Raw genomic sequence first — 21,356 nt, 5'->3', positions numbered from 1 at the left:
ATGGTCTATCATGGAAAATCAAAGGTATGGCTAAAATACTACTCAATCATATTTCAAATAGCTAATAACACTAAGAAAGAAAACCTAAAGCCCCAATCAAATGATGTTTCTGTGGTCTCAACTCAGCTGGGATGAAAAAGAAAGAAACGGAAATCCAAACTCTTCAGCACAAAAGGCCATGATGGACTCTTGATCCAAGCTAGTATCATACTAGAAATCAACAATAAAGCTGTCTAAAGGATTATCCTGGCAGGCTGTGAACAGAAGGGGGTACTTCAAGAATGCTTTGTCTTCACATGCTTCCTTTTGGGGCAGCTCCAGCTGCTTGAGATCTGCAAGCCTGAAGCTGTGGCAAGGTGCTTTTCTCTCGTTCTTGCTGCCTCTTTCTCTGCACCTTGTGCCCTGCAGTGCAAGTGCTACAAAACACTTGCTGAAACAGAAACAAGCATTCTGGAAAGATTGTTCTTGTCAATGGGCATTCTGGTTCACTTTGGCTATGCTTTACATGGAGCTTGCCAAACTGCTGTGCATCTTCATTCTTTGCTTTCTGCGTGCTGCAAAACTTCTGTGCCTCTTTGTTTTACCCCGGCCAAATGCCATGTGTCGCTGTTGAGCAGCTAGCAGAGTAATGAAGGCACCAGTTCTCAGTGGCAAGAAGGAATGACCTTTATTGTTTTGATTTCATCACATATATAGAGTTCTCAAAAGTCACCCAGACTGGTCAGTCAGAAGCCTTCCCCCAGGCCTGATTGGCCAGGCCTGCACTGTCCAAGTTCTGGGACACTGTTCCAACAACATCCAAACTTTATCTTTATTTATAAAACACAAGAAAATTTCTCATGGGAAAAACCTGTGCTAGCCACAGCCATGCACCTATGATATGTGCTCTCTCTGCTCTCCCCTGCCACATCTGGCCAGACGAGAGTGGAAATAAAAAGCTAACACACTGAGGGTTCATGTGGTTTCAATAAGGGACCGGGAGAAAATGTACTGAAGGGAAAACAGGCTTAACCTAAATTTGGAAAGTGATTTATTGCTTGCAGAGTCAGAGGAGTATTATGAGATGTAAAATAAAGCCTTCAAGGACACCTTTTCTCTGCTCATCTCCCCTCCCTCCTTCTCACCAACTGCACAGGAGGGCAAGGCATGGGGGGTGTAAGTCAGTTCATCACCAAGGTCTTCTGCAGCTCAGGGAGAGGAGTCCGTTCCTCTATATTGCCGTGGGTCCCTCCCATGGGAGACAGTTCTCCGTGAATTCCTCCATGTGGGTCCATCTTGCCAGCAGCCTTCACCCATGGGCAGGCTGTCTTCCCAAACTGCTGCAGCGTGGGCCCCTCATCCATGGGTTGCAGATCCTCCAAGGCCAGGCTGTTCCATCTCAGGAGCAAGGCCTTTACCTCTGCCGGGACTCCCACTGGATCACAGCCTCCTCCAGGCATCCACCCACTCCTCTGCTGTGGACACCTCCCCATCAGCTGTGGGTTGATCTCTGCACTCCCATGGACCCCATGGGCTGCAGTGAGACAACCTGCTTCACCATGGTACTCACCATGGCTGGCAGAGGATTCTCAGCTCTGGAGCACCTCCTTCCCCACCTTCTCTGCTGACCTTGTGTCTGCATGTTGTTTTCCCCTCACATATTCTCACCTCCTCCTCCTCCTTCTCTAGCTAAAAAGAAGTGTGTGTACCCATTGTTTTGATTTCTTGCTAAATATATTCTCACAGAGGCGTAACCAATATCTCTAATTGGCCCAGGCTTGGCCAGTGGCATGTCCATCACCCTCAGAGCCATCAGAGATTGGCTCTGCTGGACAGTGACAGCTTCTTAAGAAGCTTCACACAGGTGCCATCTTTGTGGCCCCCCTACTAGCAAAAACTCAGCCAAGCAAAACCAACACAGGCGGTAAGGTGTTCTTTCTGTGTGATAGAGAAGCAGATGACTTTTCACAGCCCAGCAGGGAGAACAAAAGCATATGCTGTTGCCAAAGGCAAAGAATGAAGCAGCGGAGCCCTGGGCTTGCTTGCTTGTGTGAGCGGCTGTTTCTAATGGGGCAGCACTGTGGCTGAGAGCTGCATCTGCCCTGCTGGTGGCAGAGGAGGCATCACCCCTGGCATGGTCTGAGACTCCTGCTCTGGGAAAAGATGGGTAAGAGAACAAACAATGGGAACCTAACTAACATTGAAGGCGAAGGGATCAATAACCAGTAGGAAACTAACTGAGAACTGAGGTTATTGAGAACTGAGTAATTTAGGACCACCGTACATTGAACCAGTGAATTTCTCTGGGTTTTTACTATCTCAGTATGTAAAAAAGCTAGTAAAAATTATGTGTGATAATGAATTATTTTCTCGCACAACTGGGCAATGTGTAGATGGAATTATTTCTGTTGCGCACCGTGGCCAGAACAACATCCTGGCCTGAATCAAGTAATACCTTAATTCTCTTAACACTAAAAAAAAGTTGTTGGAGAGATTTTTTCCTGCAGTTTTGCTGACACAAACTGCGTTGTATCTTAGTTTCCGGGTTTTTTGTGTGTGCTTTACTGTTAAAAAGATCAAATCCAGATTTCCACAGGTATAAATCAGCATAACTCCCCAGTAGCCAGTGGTGACATAAAGCAGGTAGCAGAGAGGAGAGGTGGGAGAAATGTTTCCCAACAGTTTTAAAGTTTAATCGGGTAGCAGAGTTCTGCAATATGCATGTCCTCATGTTTGTTTGTGTTTTGGTGTTTTTTTGCCCCCTGTATTTTGTGCTTCTGTTGGTTTTGCTTTGCCCAGTCTTGCTAGTGAGTGGGGAGGGGCACAACGATGGCTTCTGTGTGTTCTGTGTGAAGGTTCTGGAAGTTTTTACCATGTCCAGCAGAGCCAATCTCTGATGGTTCTGAAGGTGATAGACATGCCACTGGCCAAGTCTGGGCCAATTAGAGATATTGGTTACACCTCTGTGATAACATATTTAAGAAGAAATCAAAGCAATGTGACACACACTTCTTTTTAGCTAGAGAAGGAGGAGGTGAGAATATGTGAGGGGAAAACAACATGGAGACACCAAGTTCAGTGGAGAAGGTGGGGGAGGAGGTGCTCCAGGCACCAGAGCTGAAAACCTACTGCTGGCCATGGTGAAGACCATAGGGAGAGCAGATTGTCGCCCTGCAGCCCATGGGGTCCAGGAGGGTGTAGAGATCCACTCTCAGCCCATGGGGAGGTGTCCACGGCAGAGGAGTGGGTGGATGCCTGGAGGAGGCTGTGATCCAGTGGGAGTCCCAGTGGAGGGAAGAGCCTTGCTCCTGAGATGGAACAGCCTGGCCTCCGCTTGGAGGTCTGCACCCTGTGGATGAAGGACTCGTTGCAGTAGGTTTGGGTGCACTGCTGATCATGAGATTGGACCCACACCAAAGGGGTTAGTGAGGACTCCTTTGACAGAGGACTGTCTCCTGTGGGAGAGACCCATGGCTATGCACAGGATGACTCCTCTTCCTGAGCAGTGGAAGAAGATCTTGGAAATCTTGGTGATGGACTGACCAAATTCCCCCCATACCCTGTCCCAGGGCTGCTAGTGGTAAGGAGGGGAGTGGGGTGAGCAAAGAAATGGTGGTTTTGTAGGTTTTATTTTTACTTCTCATTTGCCTCCTCTGACTGTTAGGTAAATAAATCACTTTGCAACATTAAGTTTCAGTCTGTTTCGTCCATAGTGCATCTTCCCCCAGTTACTTATCTCAACCCATGAGCCCTGTGTGTGTGGGGGTGTGTGTTAGCTTTTTTTCCCTCTCATCTGCCCAGCTATGGCAGAGGAGAGTGGAGAGAGCAGATGTTGGAGGTGCCTACCATTTGGCTGGGGTCAAACCACGACACCTTCTCTGTGCCTCACTTATGTTCCTTTTAATTCTCTGTTGCTCCGTCCTGCTCCCTGTGTCGTTTCTTGCAGTATTCTTCTGTCATGTTCCCTGTCCCTATTCTTTTTAAATCCTTCTGTCCTGCTGCCAGGTTTTTTTTATCTCCATCCTGCACCGTGTTCTTCTTTCTCTTCCTCTCTCCTCTCTGCTCCCCCTCCCTGTTTCTGCCTCTCCTCCTCTCTCCCTGGTGCTCCCATCCCACTGCTCCATGAGTCCATGAGTGCAGATTAGGATAACGGCGCTCGAGCCTCACAGCACCGTGGGCAGAGGGCAGCAGCAACGCCAGAGGGAAGGGATAAGACAACTCCTGACACTGCCCCGAGAGAGAAACAGAACCTGAGCAGGAGACATGGCCCCATCCTGGGCCACGCCACCCCCCTGCCATGGGGCAGCCACCAGCCTGTGCCACAGGAGCCGGGGAGGGACCCCAGCCCCCCTTTATTAATCCAGCAGAGCCCCTTTGGGGAGGGATGTAGAGGTGTAAATGGCTTTATTAAGGCAACGTGCTGTTGTCCAGGTTTGTCTCGTTTTGTGCCTTCTGTGGGGGTGAGGAGAAAAGGCTGGGGGAGGGGTGGAGGCTCGGGGGCTCTGATTTCGTTTGGGACCCCGCAATGTCCCTGAGAGAGCCATGATGCAGTGGAGGAGCAGGTGAGTGAGTAAGGAGGGTGCTCTCCCCCAGAGGGACCCAAAAAGGCCAGAAAATTCACAGAGAGGGTGTATGTATGGAATACTAAAACTTGACAGGTTTGGGTTTTTTAATATATATTGACAAATAATACTTATTTATATATAAATTCATTTCAAAATAAACCCTCTCTATCTTCTATATTATATACAGGAACGCAAGAAACTCTGAATAGAAACCTGTAGGGTTTGATAATAATGACATAACATTTTTATATATGAATGAAACAATAAAGTGCCTGAACACATAAGGAAAGATGATCGGTGTGAAGGAAATAAAAAGTGTTTTCCCGAGTTTTCTCTGTTCTCGGAAATAAACCCCGAGCTCTGCAGTGGTGCTGCCACCTGTTGACAGAAACCGGTACTGCTGGCCCCCGACACAGCGCTCTGACCCTCCCTGCTGTCCCGTGCTGAGTGATGTGAAACAGCGGCGGCCTCCGTGGCTGCTGAGCGTGGGAAAGGCAAGCCGCGGGGGGATGTCTATACATGGAGGGGAGGGGTGAAAGAGAATTAGGAGTGAAAACGGACACGGCCGTGGTAGAGAGGGGCCTCGGCGATAAAAGGAGTGGCCGACTGCGGGGTGATGACTGAAAAGGATGCCAGCGGGGCGGGGGCGGCCCGGCGGGGTCGGTTGTGCCGGGCAGCAGAAGCGCGGTCGCACCGCGCGCGACACGGGCCGAGGGCACCGGGGCAACAAAGTCGGGACAGAGCTGCCCATATGCAACTCTTGCGATGGCGGCTCGAATAGGAAGTCGCAGTTCTCCACTCTGCAGATATCGGCACTGACGCAAAAATCACATGACAGGTCATGCAAGATGGCAGGTCGCTGTTGAGCCACACTCAAAATGGCGGATGTGGCTGGACCGTGAAAGGGGTGTATTTGTCGCTGGCTGCCGCTGCCTGTGCGTTTCCCGTCCGCCCCCGGCACCGCTGACCCCACCGCCCATGTGCCTACATGGGGAAACGCCACGGAAAATCGCGCTTATAGAGCGGGGTTGGAGTTGGAGTCGGGGTCGGGTTCAGGCAGTCGACTAGATACACGCCTTGGTGAGGAGAGGGGGCCTTAACGGTACCAAACCAAAGATGGTGGCTTGACTGGAAGTAGCTTCTGCCAGCACACAAGATCGTGGCGATTAACGGAAGTGATATTTAGCACACTAAAGATGGCAACCGACGTGCGACTTAATTGACCTTCTAAAGATGGTGGCGTTAAGCGCATGCGCCTTGAGTAGAGACGAAAATGGCGGCCGGGAAGGCCCTCAGACTATCTATTCGCCTGTCTGAACCCGACACTGACGCCGACGCCAACCCAGAGCTTTCAGCGTGATTTTCCGCGGTGTTGCCCGGTGGGTGTTGCCGGGGACACAGGTAGTGGGGCCAACGGCGCCGGGGGCGGGCGGGAGCCGCGCGGGCGGCGGCAGGCAGTGGTTGAGACGGCTCTGTCGTACTCGCGCCGCTCCGCTCTTGCGAGGACCCGCGGGCACCTTCCCGCGCTCCCACCGCCTTTGCTGCTCCCCGCCGGCCCGGTCAAATGCAGGAAAACGCAAAATCGTCGAGGAATAGCGGTCAACGAGAGCTGCCTGAGCCCACCCCCCGTGCCCGAAGGGCGGGAGCTGCCGAGAGCCTGGAGCACCCAGCAGGACGCAGCTCCTCTTTTCCGAGAGCTGAGAAGTGGTGGGGCCTGAGTTAGAGGCAGGAGGAGCAGGAAGAATTTCAGCTCCCAGCAGCTCTCTGGGAGTGCTGCATGGACTCCGGGCTGAGCCAGCTGGGACATGTGGGTGGTGTTCATGTCTCCGGGAGCTGCTGAAGTGGCAACTCGGAGCAGCCGCGTGTGTAGAACCGGCTCCAATGTTGGCAGCCAAATCTAGTTTCTGTCAGATTTGTATCGAAGGTGGTGTTTATATCTGGGACCACTCAGTTCCCTGGGTGTGAAAGTTCCTGAAGTAGCAAAGCTGAGCAATTTTTGCGAATTCCAAGCGTTGAGATTCTTAATACTATATTTAAATAATTATTATTGAATTGAAACACTATATATAAAGTGGATTAATTAGAGTGGTAGAAATGTTTTTTTCACCTGGAAGCGTGTTGGGATAATCAATATTCCTTATGTCAGAATGAACTGGTCTTCCTTCTTTTCTCTTTTTTCTTTTTTTATTGTCTTAGATTGTGGGTAATTGGTGAGAATATTTGGGATAAAGAAATGAAATGCACAACGGAAGCTTCATGTTGCCAAAGGAATGCTCTAGGGATGTGCAGCTTCTGAACTACACAAATAATTCAGGCTCCCACAGAAACCTTCCAAAGGGGAGGGACAGGGAAAAAAATTCCAAGAGTGGTGGGGGAAGTGCTTTCTCCCAGGTCTGGACACTGTTGAGGCTTGAATGACTTAAAAATATTTCTTGTTCCTCTCTCATTCCTAGCCCCAGACTACACTGGCGTTCCCTGATGGCTGCAGTTCCCTGGATGTGGAGGGAGGAGGTCTCTGCTGGAGAGTGGGAGAAATAGCCCTCCTGGCTGCTGTATCTTTGGTGGGCAGAGAACTTTGATCTTAGCAAGATGGATTTGTATTTACTCAATCCTTAGGAGGGCCTTTTTAAGGAGTTGTTTTAATTAGTCACTAGCAGAGACCACTTTTAGTCAGCTTTAAGGAAGTGTCTTTTTGACAGATTTCTTTTTTTTTTTGATCATGATATTGCCAAAACCTTAAGTTTACTAAATGAGCCCTGAAAAGCTTCAATGAACAAATTGTGAGGGAACTGGGGATTGCATATCTAGGATCTTATGGCCCTTCAAGGCCATGTTGGGTTTATCCACTGCTTTTGGTGCCAAGGGAGACTCCAAGTTAAGAACAATTTAAATATGAACCAGTTCTCATGAAACTCAGCTTTCCAAACCTTGAATTAGGATAAGAAAAGATGGGAATGCCCTTGGCAGAAAAGCACCTGTGAAGCAAAGCAGGCTTAAAATGCCTGTACACAGAAAATCCAGGAGAAATGGCTGCTGGCATCCTGGACTTTCTAGGCAGGTTTTGTACTTGATTGTAAGGCAGTTTTCCTGTCTTTGGGGGTGGAACCTGCATCCCACTGGAAAGGGAGAATGTGGAGAGAGAAGCAAGTGGGAAGACAGTTGTTAACATGTGTCCTTGGATTCCAGTTCCTGCTGGTGGGTCTGTGCTCCTGCAACTACTAAGGAAATCAGTCTTGGAGTACCTGTTGGTTCACCTGTGGGGCTTGGAGGAGACACTGGACATGAAATTCCAGGGATGTTCCCCTTGCTGGAGTGAGAGGCAGTGGAAGCTGTTTGCTGTCTGCTTCTTCATCTCATTCACCTCAGTCCCTGGGGCTACAGGTAATCCCACCTCACCTTTGCTTTCCCAAGGGTCTCTAAATGAGGGCTTGAGCTTTGCTGTAGCTCCCATTTATAGGGAGGATCTGTTCCCAGAAATGTGTTATGGTCTGCATTGATGCCATTGCAGGAAGAGCAGAAAATCCCACAGCTCCTGTGGATCACTTGTCTGAATTGCCTCCAGGCAGCCAGGATTGTTACCAAATGTCATCCTCTGCCTCCAGAAATTGGTACAGTTGTGTTCCCCCAAAGCCCAGGGGCAGCTTTGTGTTGCAGCTCAATAAAGTCCAGCTCAGTGCTGTTGGGTTTGCTTCTTTGAATTCCCCTCCTTCACTGGCAAAGCCCTGGAGTGGGACCAGATTCCCCATATCCTGGAGTTATCCTGTTCCTGTCCTGGCTCCATCTGGTACCATGTGTTTTCCAAGCTCACAGCACTGATGGATCTAAACAATAAAAACAATCCCTGTTCCTTCTCCATCCTTGATGTTCCCAGGCCCTGCATCTCTCTCGCTATTCCCTGCTACCCAACCCGACCTGCCTCTGCACAACGGGGGTTGTACCCCTCCTGTCTGCCCTCTCTCTACCCCACACCTGGCCCTTCCCTTCCCCTGTGCATCTTGAACCCCCTCCCTGTTCTGACAGAACAAGTCAGTAGGAATCTGAGAGCAGTTACCACTGAAGCTACAGCTGGTTTTCAGCAGAAAATGCGGTTTCTAGAGTTAAGATGAAAATGTAAACAGTTTGTTGAGTTCCTTCTGTAGACTGAATTTTACCGTTAGATGCCTCAAAAAACGTGTTTTTTCTGTTTTGCAGAGAATAAACTGAGATCTGCAGTACCCGTGATCACCCAGAACTGAGAATGAATGGAGTTTAGTCCTGGATTCCTAAAGAACAACTAGAAAGTATTTTGACATTTAATGAGATAGTCACACAAATAAATAATCACACAAATAAATTTTAATTAAAAGTGAGATTGTGTCTTTGAAATTTAAAATGTTACCAACATTGTTTCTCTAGAAGGGAAACAACTATTTGTTTCTTAGGTATTAGTGCTATATTTTAATGAGATTTTGTGTGAGTTTTTTGCATGTTGCAGGTTTACAAATTTTGGGCTTAAATTTCTTATTACTTTTGCTTGTTTCATTGAGCAATGCAGCTATTCCTTAGAACATTAGTACCTTACTGACATGAGGTATCATAAGAGAAATACAAAGACGTGAGGGTTTACTGACAAAAGATGACTCATGTGACTTTATATTAATCGAGAGAAGCAATAGAAGAGACTAAGATGGCTTGAATAATAAAGAGTATTAAAACAATTTGTGAACTGTTGTAATTAGGAATAATTATTGTAATTCAGAATTAAGACACAACTTAGTATTTGAGAACCATTTCAAAATTACATCCAGGAGTACTCTTGTGGTATATAAACACATAACCCTATAATATCTTTTTAATTAGAAGTGCAAAACTTTCTGCTGAGATTCTAAACATTAAAAATAGAGCAGCAGCCCTTCTGCAGCAATACACTTTTTAGAATGTGATCTGTAGTTCACAGGTCAGAGCTGAAGACATCTGCAAAGCACCATGCATGTGTAAAATCCTTTTGCTACCTGTCAACATATCCCATGCCTGTGTGAGGAGAAGCAATGTCTCTCACCAGGCTTAGCATAACTGTTTCCTGGCTGTTAGGTTTTTGTTGGGAACAGGGTTTCCTTTTTCTTCTAAATTTCTCAAAATAATTTTTTTCAATTGTATTTCAGCCAATTCTAACTGTGTGTGACTACATAAAGTATTGCAGGAATGCAAAGGTGTTGTGCTTATTCTTTCTGTGTGCCAGGAAAGAGTGTCTGGGCTGTTTGTGGCCTTCTTGTCCCTGCCATGCAACATCTGAATTGAGTGCCATGCTTCAAATGGCATTGCTAAACTGGGGAGCTCAGCTTGGCAAAGGGTCAGTAGGATGACAGGAGCATCTCTTCTGGTTTGGGGTGCAGAGTGAAAAAGAACGAGTACCAAGGAAGCTGCCTCCTGAGAAACGTGGATTTGATAATTACTTTAGTATCGAGCTCAGATTTAATGGCATAATTGAAAGAAAGACTAATTTTTACACTTTTATGTATCTCAGGATAAATTTTTTATATTAAATAGGTCTGGAAAGATTAAGTTTTTTCATGCAAAAAATGATAAGGATTATATTGATATTCTGTAGACCTGATGTGCCATGTAAGTTATCACTTCATTGTGCACATAATACTAATTCGCTGCACACTGTGTGTTTTACAGAGGTCTTACCACTGTGACTTTGAATCTTTCTTATGTAGGGCATTGTGAAAAAGCAATGATGAAGTCTAAATCTGTGTCAAAATTAAGAAACCATAGAGTGTGGGAAAGTCAGATCAATTTTCCCTATATATATTTTGCATAACTGCTGTATGTGTTACAGTGCACATCTTATCACCAGAGCTGCTTACCCATCTGCTGTAGCCATATTTGTATCAGGCTATAACTGCACTTCCCTTGAGTTGCTCAAGAGATTATAATGCTGTAGCAAAAAAAAAAAAGTAAAATCTTTTATAGCATCAACAATATTTTTTCCTGTTACTTTCATACTTTCAATGCTTGCATTTCATGCTGCTAACTTACAAGATCTTTATTTTGGTTTAGCAGTAAGAAAGAAAATTAGGGAAGTGCAAAAATGTGTGGTAAGTGGCCATAAATACAAATATGTTAACCTCCTTAAAAAATGAAAGATGTGCTTAAAAGCTTCCTTGAAACAGTGCTCCTGAATCTTCACATTGGCAAAGTGTCTGTAACTTGAGGCCCTTCTGTGGTAAACCGTAATTAGCAGGCTTCATTTGGGCAGCCCTACAAAGCTGTAAGGTGTAAGCAAGGAAGTCTATGTTTATATGGGAGGTAAAGCCTTCCCTGTTGCCATTGTATATACACTATACTTAACAGTGTGTCTGTGATAGAACCCTGACCTTCAAAGCAACCCCTTCAAGTTCTGAAGAATAAGAAAATTGGAAGTTGAGTGAGAAATTGTTTTCTGAGAAAAATATCCGTCACTTGGCTGCTGGTAATGATGTTGATTGATTTTTGCCTTTTTTATATATTCTCTGTATTCTTTACACATATTTGTAGCCTTCCTAGTACTTTTTCCTAACCTTTTCCTCAGCTAGAAAGACCAAACACATTCTAGGGGCCCCTATCCTATCTTGGTTCTCCCTGGATACCAAGGCCAAAAAACGGCCTTTCAAGACACATTTTCATAAACAAAGTACAGCTAGTACCAAGCGGGGCTCCAAAAAAAGGCTGAACCAGAAGGGGGAATTACCTCATCACCTGTGTTTCTAATTGGTGATTTTTGTCAAATATGCTAATTTGCTAAACTTGTAAAACTCTATTCACCCCATGGCGGGTGGGCTTATATGGACATTTTTCCGTATCTGCTCCTGGAGGCCTCCACTTAAAGATCAGCTTTTATATTACCTCCTATATTAATACTATCTTGAAAGTGTGTTATTTCTAGGGTCCTTAAGGCATCGGTAAGATCTGACACCAAAGAAGTCACCTAAGCAGTGATGGGTATGGGATTCAAAGTTAGCAGAGCACAGACCTCTCAGGCTTCAGAGAAAAGCCAAAACATGAAGGGCAACCAAGCTGTTATTTTCTGGTAATAGTGGATTCTTATGACAGAGAACTTCCAAAATCCTGAGAAACAGTAATTTATTATGATGTGCTGTAGCTCAGTGTTTAATAATTGTGTAGAATTACAGGGACCTAACAGACTTCAGGTAGGACTGCTATATCCTGATTTTCTTTCTACCTTTACTGCTGAAAACTGTTAGTGATACCAAAATTTGTCCCTCCCACCAAGGATGTAAGTTACTCTTTTTCTGTACTTTTACTCAGAGCAATTCCCTAGATTGTACACGTGCAGAGTCTCTTATGAAGGTACTGGTTATATGAACTGTGATTGGGTTCATCTGCATTTTACTATTCTTTTGACTTTGTAAAATATACCACATTCTGTATTTATGTCTTGCAAATAAACGTACGCGGCTGGAGTTGCAGGGACTTGTACTGGTCTTCTGAATAGTATTTCATAGGGACACAGTTTTGTTGTTTGTTGAGGTCTTTGCTGAGATTCATTAATGTTAATGGTAGTACATGCCAGACATGTAGATTTATTGGGCTGTGGCATGAATTCCTGGTGCAAACCAATTCTTCATCATTGTCTTCTCCTAAAGTGCTGACTGTGATTCAGGATAACATCAGGTCCTTCCCCACAGACCTGCATCTTATAGAAACCAATGATGAATGGTGCGCACATTAATAGCAGCACCACCAGCAGCCCTACTCTCCCTGTGAGATACTTGGGCAAAGGGGAGTACACAGAGCCAGGGAAACAAATACTAGACAGTGTGAGCTCTGAAAGAGAGCAGGAGAAACCCATTCTAGAGAGACCAATGAGGCTCTCCCAGCCAAAAACCAGCCCAATAATCTGTTCATCAAACATGGTTTCTGCTGCTGCTCAGAGAGAGGAGTTGTTCCCATGCTGCACTGTGGGGTCCCTCCCACAGGAGACAGTTCTCCATGAAATTCTCCAACATGAGTCCATCTCACAAGCAACAGCTCTTTGCAACTGCTGCAATGCGAGTCCATCCCACAGGCAACAATCCTCTCCAGACTGCTGCAGCGTGAGTCACTCTTCCACAGGGTGCAGCCCTTCAAGAACGGGCTGCTCCAGTGTGGGCTCCTATCTCTATGGGCCTCCCAAGGGGTCACAGCCTCCTCTCAGGCATCCTCCTGCTCTGGTGTGGGGCTCCGCCATGGGCTGCAGGTAGAGCTCTGCATCCCCCATGGACCTCCATGGACTGCAGGGGCACAGCTGCTTCACCATGGTCTTCTCCATGGGCTGCAGAGGAATTTCAGTTCCAGCCCCTGGAGCACCTCCTTCTCCATTGCCCCTTGATGTCTGGAGAGCTGCTCCTCTGACATATGCTCACCCTGCTTTCCTCTGGCCACAATTACAACTGCGCTGTGGCTAGCACAGTTTTTCCCATGAGAAGTTTTCTTGTGTTTTGTAAATAAAGATAAAGTTTTGATGTTTTTGGAACAGTGTCCCAGAACTTGGGCAGTGCAGGCCTGGCCAATCAGGCCTGGGGGAAGGCTTCTGACTGACCAATCTAGGTGACTTTGGAGAACTCTATATATGTGATGAAATCAAAACAATAAAGGTCATTCCTTCTTGCCACTGAGAACCGATGCATTCATTACTCTGCTAGCTGCTCAACAGCGACACTGCGCAACAACTTTTTTTCTTTCTTCATAAATCTGCTATCACAGAGCCATTACCACGGTTTCTAATTGGCCCAGCCTTGGCCAGCAGCATGTCCATCTTTGGAGCCACCAGATATTGGCTCTGCTGGGCACGGAGGAAGCTTCCAGCAGCTTCTCACAGAAGCCACCCCTGTAACCCCCTGCTACCAAAAATCAGGCCATGCAAACACAGTACAGCTGGTTTCAGCCTCAGCCTCCCAAACCTTGTGAATTTTAGCTGCTACAACCAAGAGATCAGTGAATGACTCTTTGCCCTCAACTGGTTTTCCATGTTTGACACATCTATGCAGGGTAGAAACACTTTTATCTTGTCTGCTTAATATGCAGATAAGTGCATACATGCACATACTTCCTGTGGAAGGAAGTCCAAAGAGAAGGTGGGGTTTGTGTATGAAAATACAGGACACTCCTTTTCCTTTTTTTTTTTTTTTCCAGAGCACTGTGTTAATGGAAACAATGGTAAGAAAAACAGCTGCCTAGAAGAGCCTGCAATAAACTGCCACATAAACAACCTTCTGATTTCAAATTGCTGAAGTCCAACTACATTCAAGTTGTAAAGATTAAGAATTTCAGACGGAAGATGAGTAACTTATTTTATGGCTCATATTTTTCGTGCAGGTAGCACATCTGCCTAGCAAAGCCACCAGAACTCCAAAAGCATTGGTGCTGGAGATACTGTGGCCTTATGTATGAGAAAAAGAAATTTCCCTAACAGAACAGTGTACTTCAAAATAATTGGGGTTTGTTAGGGGTAAGACTTGTGCCCCTACCATGGCCTTCCATGTGCCTCAATGAGCATGTAAAAATGTCCATTCATCTCTGAGAAACTGATGACACTCTTGCTAAAAACAAATGAATTTAATATCTCAGAAATGTATACACAATGTAAGCTCCATCTGTGCTCATAGGACATTCTGAACCTTTCACTGTTTTTTCTTTAGCAACTATATCAGTAGCTTACGTAGAAGAATAACATCAAAAACAGTTAACTCGACAAACCACAAACACTATCTCTTTCTGCCTAGTAATAGGAGCCAATTCCAGTATTAGATATTAATTTTCATTCAACCCACCAATCAACCTTCAGTGATTTTCCTTTTTCTTCCTCTGTAAATGCTGCTTCCTTCACCTGCTGGAATCAAAGAAGACTAGGTAACATCATTATGACATGTCATTATAAAAGCCTTCAAGGAAGCTTGAAAAAAATCTTTTATGAACAATAAAAAGATTAGTAACTTCTTTTTACAAAATCTGTCTTCTTCTTAAGCACATTAAAAAAATTAATAGTTCAAATGTCAAATGTTAAAAAACCCTAACATTAATGTTAGGATTAATGATGTAATTCTTGATGAAAATGTTACCATGAAAATGTTCAGTGTTTCCTGCTGAAACTGAACTGCTGGAATGATGTGTAATAGCTTTTTACCAGTACAGTAATGAGAGAGAGGAAACTGAGAATACTGAGCTGAAAAGAAAATTAAAATTGGAGGAGGAAATTCTTATTAAAAAGTTAGGGGTTTGCATGTGTGCCTGACAAAGAAGACATGATGTGTAGAACCTGGTAAAAGACTAACAGAAATTACCATACAACTATGATCTCCAAAAAATAACAGCCCACCCAAACAAATTTGATAGGTTTTCACTGAAAATAATCTTTTGTGAGGTTTATCAAGCTTACACTGCAGCTACATATATCTATATATAGATATATATACACACACATATATATACATATAAATACATATATGTGTGTTTGTATTATAGAACTGATTTTTGTTTACAGGTCTCTTTTGAAAAAATGTTGAGAAATGGAGTATAAAACATCCCTCTGCCATTACCTGAACAACATACTTAAAGAAAAACGTCAAAGAATTGAGATCTGAATTCTGCCGAACAAATGAGGATGTGGTGTAGTACTGGCTCTGCCTTGCTCTACCTAGTGGAACTGCAGACTTACTCTGCTGCGAATTCTTGTACTGTCTCTTGCTCCAAATTCTATTCAAAGAGAGAGGTGTGCTGAATGACACCGGAAGTTCTGGGATCGAAGCAAATCAGGCAATGACACATAAGCAAAAAGGCAGCACGGAGGAGAATCTGGGCCATGTACTTCTGAGCCAGCATTCTGCATCCCACATCGCCAGTGGGACAAGGAGGATGATGAGATGGGACAGTTAAGGAAGTGAAACTTCTAGTGAAAAATCATCAAAGCAATATTTCTTCCCCTCCTTGTAATTTTTTCTTTTTCCACAGAGGCTGCACTCAGAGGGTATATTTATATAGATATTTTGCATTTCAAGTAGCCTGAAAACACAAACATTAATAACTGCACTGATATTCTGCAAATTTATTATGAACAGCATCACAGAACTGCAAAACATTTTTAAACAGATCTGATGTTTGGTGGGTTATATAGTATTATTTGTTTGTGCAAATTGAATGCTTGGGAGAGAAGCATTCATGGAAGAACACTCATTTTACACATAGGGACTTAACATTCCTTTAGGCTTCTTTCGTACATGGGAAACCAAAACCTTGTGTATTATGGTGAAGACACTGAGCATGGTCACAGTGCAAGGTTCTATTTTGCTATCATTGTTTTATTATTTTAAAGTAAGCATATAAAACTAGCTCTAATAGTTGCATCCCATGGGCTTGGATGACACTGAGCATGCTTTTAAATGAATCTTGGATTTTTTTTGCAATTATGTTGGATGGATAGTCTTCTGCTTTTTTTCAATGGAATTGCATAATATAAAGTCCAGGAATTTAGGTTTTGTTAATGTGATGGTCAAGCACACATAAGTGCTAAAGATTTTCTTTTTTATCTGTGGTTCACATGCAAGAACCATGGCTGTGTGAGATAACAAGGAGGACATGCTTGCAGCCACCTGGAAAAGTACTTCATTCTTGCCTTCCATTCTGACATCACAGGTTTTGAAGTAAGAATTTTTCCATCAGTATCAGCTTTACAGGTCACATTGATAACTAAAATAGCAAACTGAAACACTGCCAAGACATTTAAAAAATACACATTTCTTTTTATAAAGATAGGTATCCTGGTACCACAGTTCTAGATCACTTTTATATGGAAGAAGTAATATAAAAATTGAATGGTGAGATGATACCATTTGACAGTTATACTGGTATTGTACGTATTTCTCTTAGTCATACACGCTAAAATGGGGAGTAATTTTTAATGTATAATCTGAAGAACATTACTAGGGTGGCCACAAATGTCAAATCCTAGAACCATGCCTACACATTATGCCCTTCTGGATGGGGAAAAAAAAAAAAAGTCAAAAAGGAGATGAAAACTGAGACTAAATGTGGAAGAATCTAAACTAATTCCTGTGGTTTTTTAGAACAGAAAAGAAACAACATCATAAACAAGTGGAGTAAATTATAGCAGACTTAATGATAAACTGAAATGAGATTTGAAAACAGTAATCCTAAAGACAAGTCTTGTTTTGTGTTTCAAATGCTAAAGCAGTGTGTCATGCAGGAAGAAATAACTGCACAACTGGGGAAAGCAGGCACTAAAAATAATCTAGGTGTCTAGTGGGATCAGTTCCCAAGGAGAGGACAAGCTCATCTACAAATTTCTGAACTTTTAAAAAACAGAATAAAGAACAAACATGTGATAAATGAGTGGATAGTGAATGTTGGCTTTCACATATATTAATTTAGCATTTAAAAGTCATAAGGTACTGTGTAAAGTAGCACTTAGATAAAATATAGTTAAGCAGAAACAAAGTTAGAGTGAATTATTAGCTATGTAACAGTTGGAACATGCCAGAAATGTGGTTAAGAAATACATGGTAATAGATGTCTTTTAAACTGGTAAGCCACAAAGCCAGAGATCAAGACGCCCTGAAGGAAGAAAAAGCAACAGACTTCATGCATCCCAGGACATCTGTGATCTACAGTCACACCTCCCTGAGAAGAGTGTCAGCCACAAGTGAATTAGAGCTAAAGAAGACTTCAGCCTTCAGCCCTGAGACAAACCAGAAGGCCAACATGGGCTCCGGCCTGGTGGACAGGGGCATAGAGTGAAGAATGATTGAAGTGTAAATAGTATTTTTTTTTTTACTTAATGAATACGTAAGTTACAGAAAGTACTTAAGCGCACATTAAAATGAATAAGGCACAGGACTGAGAATAAGGCACACCAGCCACTCCTGCCCGGCCATAAGTCTTTGTTCTCCTAATAAATGTTCAATATTATATTCCTAAAAATGCCGGCTTGTGAATTTGTTTATGTCAAACATTAGAAAAGTGTGACTCTGATGGAAGTCTAAAATGGGATTTGAGAATTAAAGTGCTCATCTGTGCAGTGTTACATAATAAGAACCATAGGTCATTTCATATCCCACTTCTTTAAATTTCAACAATGTAGTACCATGGTAACCTATGTTGTACTACTGAAAATTGTTAGTGTGTTCATATGGTAATGGAAATAAATGTTGAGGGAAAACACAAGCTACATGAAAACTAAAACTTTTCTACAATACAGAAGATGAAAGAGAAGGTGGTAGAAGCCTCCAGACTGGAATATTAAAACCCAGACGGAACAGAACACCAGAACACCACACAGTCACTTGCTAGAAACTAGGAAGCAACAGGATGTCCTCAGGCCCTGACCATTTCTAGCTTCTGTGACTTTAAATCAAGGTTGCAAAGAACACCTACCATTTTAGCTCCTAATGACATGTTCTGCTTCTGATCAGGACACTGACAACTGCAACAAGGTTCACATTTCTAATGCAATATTCAAGAGAGGAGTCTGCAAAAGATGACAATTGCTGATTGAAAAGTTTCTGTGGTATAGAACCTCAAACTGGTTTGGGTTGGAAGTACCTTAAAGTGCATCTTGCTCCAAACCCTGCCATAGGCAGGGACACCTTCCACTAAACAAAGTTGCTCCAAGCCCTGTTCAATCTGGCCTTGGACATTTCCAATTTACACTTCTCTTCTAACTCATAGTAAGGCTCTTGCTAAGTCAAAGGTGGCCTTGTAAATATTTTAATCTTCTGTGTTCAAAACCTCTCAAATGCCTGTGACTGTAGCTAGAAAACTCTGTTTTCAGAAATTAATAGCTTTTCTTAATATTATATTTAAATGCTGATCCTTGATAAGCATTAAGGTTGCTTTGGTGGAAAAGCCTAAATGATAGAGATTTCTTTAAAAAAGCAGACAGAAATAACACTTTTAGTTACTACTACCACATTTCTTGTAAAGTTAATGCGAATCTGTCTGTGACCAGTACATGAGTCAGAAACAGAAGCTGAAGAGTAACCCTGCCCTATGTAGTTTTTATGCACATGTAAGCATTTCTATCTTCTGTCTGCATGTCACAACCCAGCTTCCTTTTAGGCTGCTCTCTCGGGTTCTTAGCTCTGGGCCTGGCTACTTCTGACTTGACGATGTCCTATTTAAATGGTATTTACAGGACATGCAATGCTGCACTGACAATAGACTGTATACTCCACACAGTGTTATGAAGGAATAGAAATGCAGTGATTCCCTGCACAGCCTCCTGCACGATGACATCACACCAGGATACATCCCACAGAGCCTCTAGCAGGGCCTAGACATTATAAAATATATGGACAATAAAACGCGATCACTGAATGCCATTTTTGGTCTTTAATTTAAACCTGGATAAATTCCTTAGTATTTTACACCATATTCATGTTCTCATAAACGAGCATCAAGTCAAAATATCCTGATGCTAAACAATTAGCTCTTGTAATAATTGAAAACTATCAGTAAATGCTCCAAGACAAACGACTGCAAGACATTCTGAAATTTCGTTTTAAAATTTCTTCAGTATCCCAACTAGTTCTGACTAGTTTCCTGTGATACAGGAAAGCTTGGTGGGTACCCAAACACCTTACCTGTAGTGTTGGTTAAAGCTGAGGATGACTTAAGTGTGTCCTGCAGCATACAAAGCTACAAGGCGCCTTCGCCAGCAGCGAGCCCTGCTCTACGCCTTCCCTTGGGACTAGTGCGCAAAAACCGGAAAGCTTTGCCCTGCACGGCCACCTACGCGGGAATTTAATTTGTGTTATTTTTCCTTTACATAAGAAAAGTAACCGGCTCGAAGCAATAAGGCGTGATGGCATGAGGCAACCGCAGGGCTCGCCAACAGAAGCTCCTGAAGGAGAGAAAATGGCGGGCGGGAGCCCTCAGGAGACTCTCAAAACACAGAGCGCTCCCCAGGAGCCACTCCGTGTGTGAAACGCCTTAACCTCCACCCCTGAACCCGCTAACTATGATAAGAGGAGGTGAGAGTTGAGAATAACCCCCACCTGAAAGGGGAGAGCAGCGGCGAGTGCCCGCCGTCCCTGACGGAGCGCAAAGCACCCTCCCCATAGCCGACGATAGGTCCCTCCCCATAGCCGACGATAGGTCCCTCCCCGTAGCCGGCGATAGGTTAGGTCCCATCCCCGTCCCGTCCGGTGCCTCGGCTCTTTCTCCCACGTCCGTCCTGCCCCGCCCCGGCTGCGGGGGTAGGCGGGCGCAGGAAGGGGCGGGCAGTGCCGAGGAGGGAGGGAAGGAGGAAGGGAGGCGGAGAGAGCAGTCGGTACACAAGATGGCCGCTGCTGGAGCGGCTGTGGGGAGGCGGCGGGCGATGGCGGCGCTGCCCCGGGGCCCGCGGGTACTGCTGGAGGAGCAGCAGCAGGGCGCTGCGGGAGCCCCGGTGTGTCGGAGCTGAGGGGGCCGGTGGGCGCTTCAGGAAGCCCAGCCCGCGTGGTGAGTGCGCTGGCTCCGCCGTGGGGTGCGGGGAACAATGGGGCGGGAGAGCTCTGCCCGCCTTGCTGAGCAAGGAGGTGGAGGAGGGGCGCTTGGACAAGATGATCTCCAGAGGTGCTTTCCAGTTCTAACAATTCTGTGCCTCCCCAGGCCTTAGGCTCCTGCCGGCCTCCATTTTCGAGCGGCCCGGCAGGCGGGGAGGGACTGCGGGTCTCCGTGCCTGGTGCGGGGGAGGCGGAGAGGGCCTGGGTCCGGCTGGGGGTGGGGAGAGGCGGCATCGCGTCAAGCTGCGGCGACCTAGGGACAGGAGACTTTTGTGTGCCACTCCGCCTGCTGTTGTTTTTTCCAGGGGCTCTGCGTGCCTCTTCGTGAGGAAACTAATTCCTGTGTCGTGTTGAAGAACAGAGATGGGGGGAAAAATAATGACAGAGCCCTACCCGTCCCCGGGACATTACTCCGCCCTGGGTTGTGGCTCTTTTGTCTGTCGTGCCTGAGGGAAGACCGAGGTGGCCCCGTCTCCCTCTTGCGTGGGGACAAACCATGGTGAAACAGCACAGGATCTCCCTGGCTTGTACTAGTTTTTCTACCCTGGCATTGTTTTGGCTGTTGGATTACACCCACAGAGTGGGTAGGGCTTCATAGTGGGGATACGGTGTTGGTATAGTTGGGTTTTAATGTGCTTGGGTGGTTGCGAATGTCCTGGTGTCAGGTTTTGCCCTCAAAGGCCATCGTAAGGCTTGTCCTGTTTTAAAGCGGGGAACTGATGCGGGTTTTTTTTTCCTAGGAACTGGGAATGTTTTGTTTTCCTCCACCATGCCCTTTTCGCCAGAGCGTCTCTCTTATTTTTATTAATTTCAGTTAAGTCCGTGTGACAAATAATTTGTTCCTCCAGTGAAAGCTATGGTTTTCTGTGTGTTTTTGCCATATTGAAAATGGCTGAAGTGGGGGAAAAGAATTAAAAATTTGTGAAAATAATTAAAAGGTTCAAAGTAATCTGGATTGTGGCTCAGCTGCTTTAATCATTGTAACTGGTTTAGCAATGCTGTCATTTAATGACTGCTGGAAGAGAAATGCAGCTGTTAAATTCAGCATTTTTACACTATTCACATTATATGGCTGTAGAATTGTTAGATAACACCAGAGTACTATGAGGCAGAAGTTAATGTGTTCCTAAACTTTCCTTTTCTTACCTCTTTTAGGCTTTTAAGGATGTGGAGGTAGTTAATAGTATCAGCTATAAAAGTCTGTATTGCTGTGTTTGAAGTCAGTGAAGCTAATATGGGACCTCATAGCTGTATAAAAAAATCTGTGTTCAGGAGCAGTATGTATGTTATT

The 21,356-nt window shown here is 44.7% G+C and overlaps 2 protein-coding genes and 1 long non-coding RNA gene across 19 annotated transcripts in view; 2 read left to right on the top strand and 1 right to left on the bottom strand.

Annotated features, from left to right (window-relative positions):
* The first annotated feature begins 5,460 nt into the window (after positions 1-5,460).
* On the top strand, positions 5,461-8,893 carry LOC146434268 (uncharacterized). 5 transcript variants are annotated; one of them, XR_014853886.1, is made up of 5 exons: positions 5,461-5,479; positions 6,998-7,105; positions 7,731-7,925; positions 8,053-8,152; positions 8,736-8,893. It is a non-coding gene; the product is annotated as an uncharacterized LOC146434268 (long non-coding RNA). The 5 variants fall into 5 exon arrangements; XR_014853885.1 differs by lacking the exon at positions 5,461-5,479 and adding an exon at positions 5,523-6,142; XR_014853884.1 differs by lacking the exon at positions 5,461-5,479 and adding an exon at positions 5,523-6,251.
* Positions 8,894-9,886: 993 nt separating this feature from the next.
* Positions 9,887-20,505, bottom strand: LOC146434267 (uncharacterized). 2 transcript variants are annotated; one of them, XM_085068762.1, is made up of 3 exons: positions 19,163-20,505; positions 17,081-17,135; positions 9,887-10,464 (listed from the first exon to the last, which is right to left on the bottom strand). In XM_085068762.1, exon 1 carries the CDS (start codon positions 20,297-20,299, stop codon positions 19,538-19,540), a length of 762 nt encoding a protein of 253 aa, XP_084924888.1. In that variant the 5' UTR covers positions 20,300-20,505; the 3' UTR covers positions 9,887-10,464; positions 17,081-17,135; positions 19,163-19,537. The 2 variants fall into 2 exon arrangements, with proteins under 2 accessions (XP_084924888.1, XP_084924889.1); XM_085068763.1 differs by lacking the exon at positions 17,081-17,135.
* Positions 19,431-21,356, top strand: part of RC3H1 (ring finger and CCCH-type domains 1) — a 63,983-nt gene continuing 62,057 nt past the window's right edge. For 11 of the 12 annotated variants that reach the window (XM_085068738.1, XM_085068737.1, XM_085068746.1 and 8 more), the window contains exon 1: positions 19,899-20,021. The gene's annotated coding sequence lies outside the window, so the exon portion shown is untranslated. Of the gene's footprint in view, positions 19,553-19,898; positions 20,022-21,356 lie in introns of those variants that run through there. The other variant, XM_085068732.1, reaches the window with a different exon arrangement.

Source organism: Lichenostomus cassidix, chromosome 8 (assembly GCF_008360975.1).
Source record: "Lichenostomus cassidix isolate B80296 chromosome 8, HeHo_3.0, whole genome shotgun sequence".
NCBI classification, from domain to species: domain Eukaryota; kingdom Metazoa; phylum Chordata; class Aves; order Passeriformes; family Meliphagidae; genus Lichenostomus; species Lichenostomus cassidix.
This window is presented reverse-complemented; position numbering and strand designations above follow the sequence as displayed.

Excerpts from the sequence above, each read along its gene's own strand:
- LOC146434267 (XM_085068762.1), bottom strand. The coding sequence starts at position 20,299 with ATGCCGCCTCTCCCCACCCCCAGCCGGACCCAGGCCCTCTCCGCCTCC.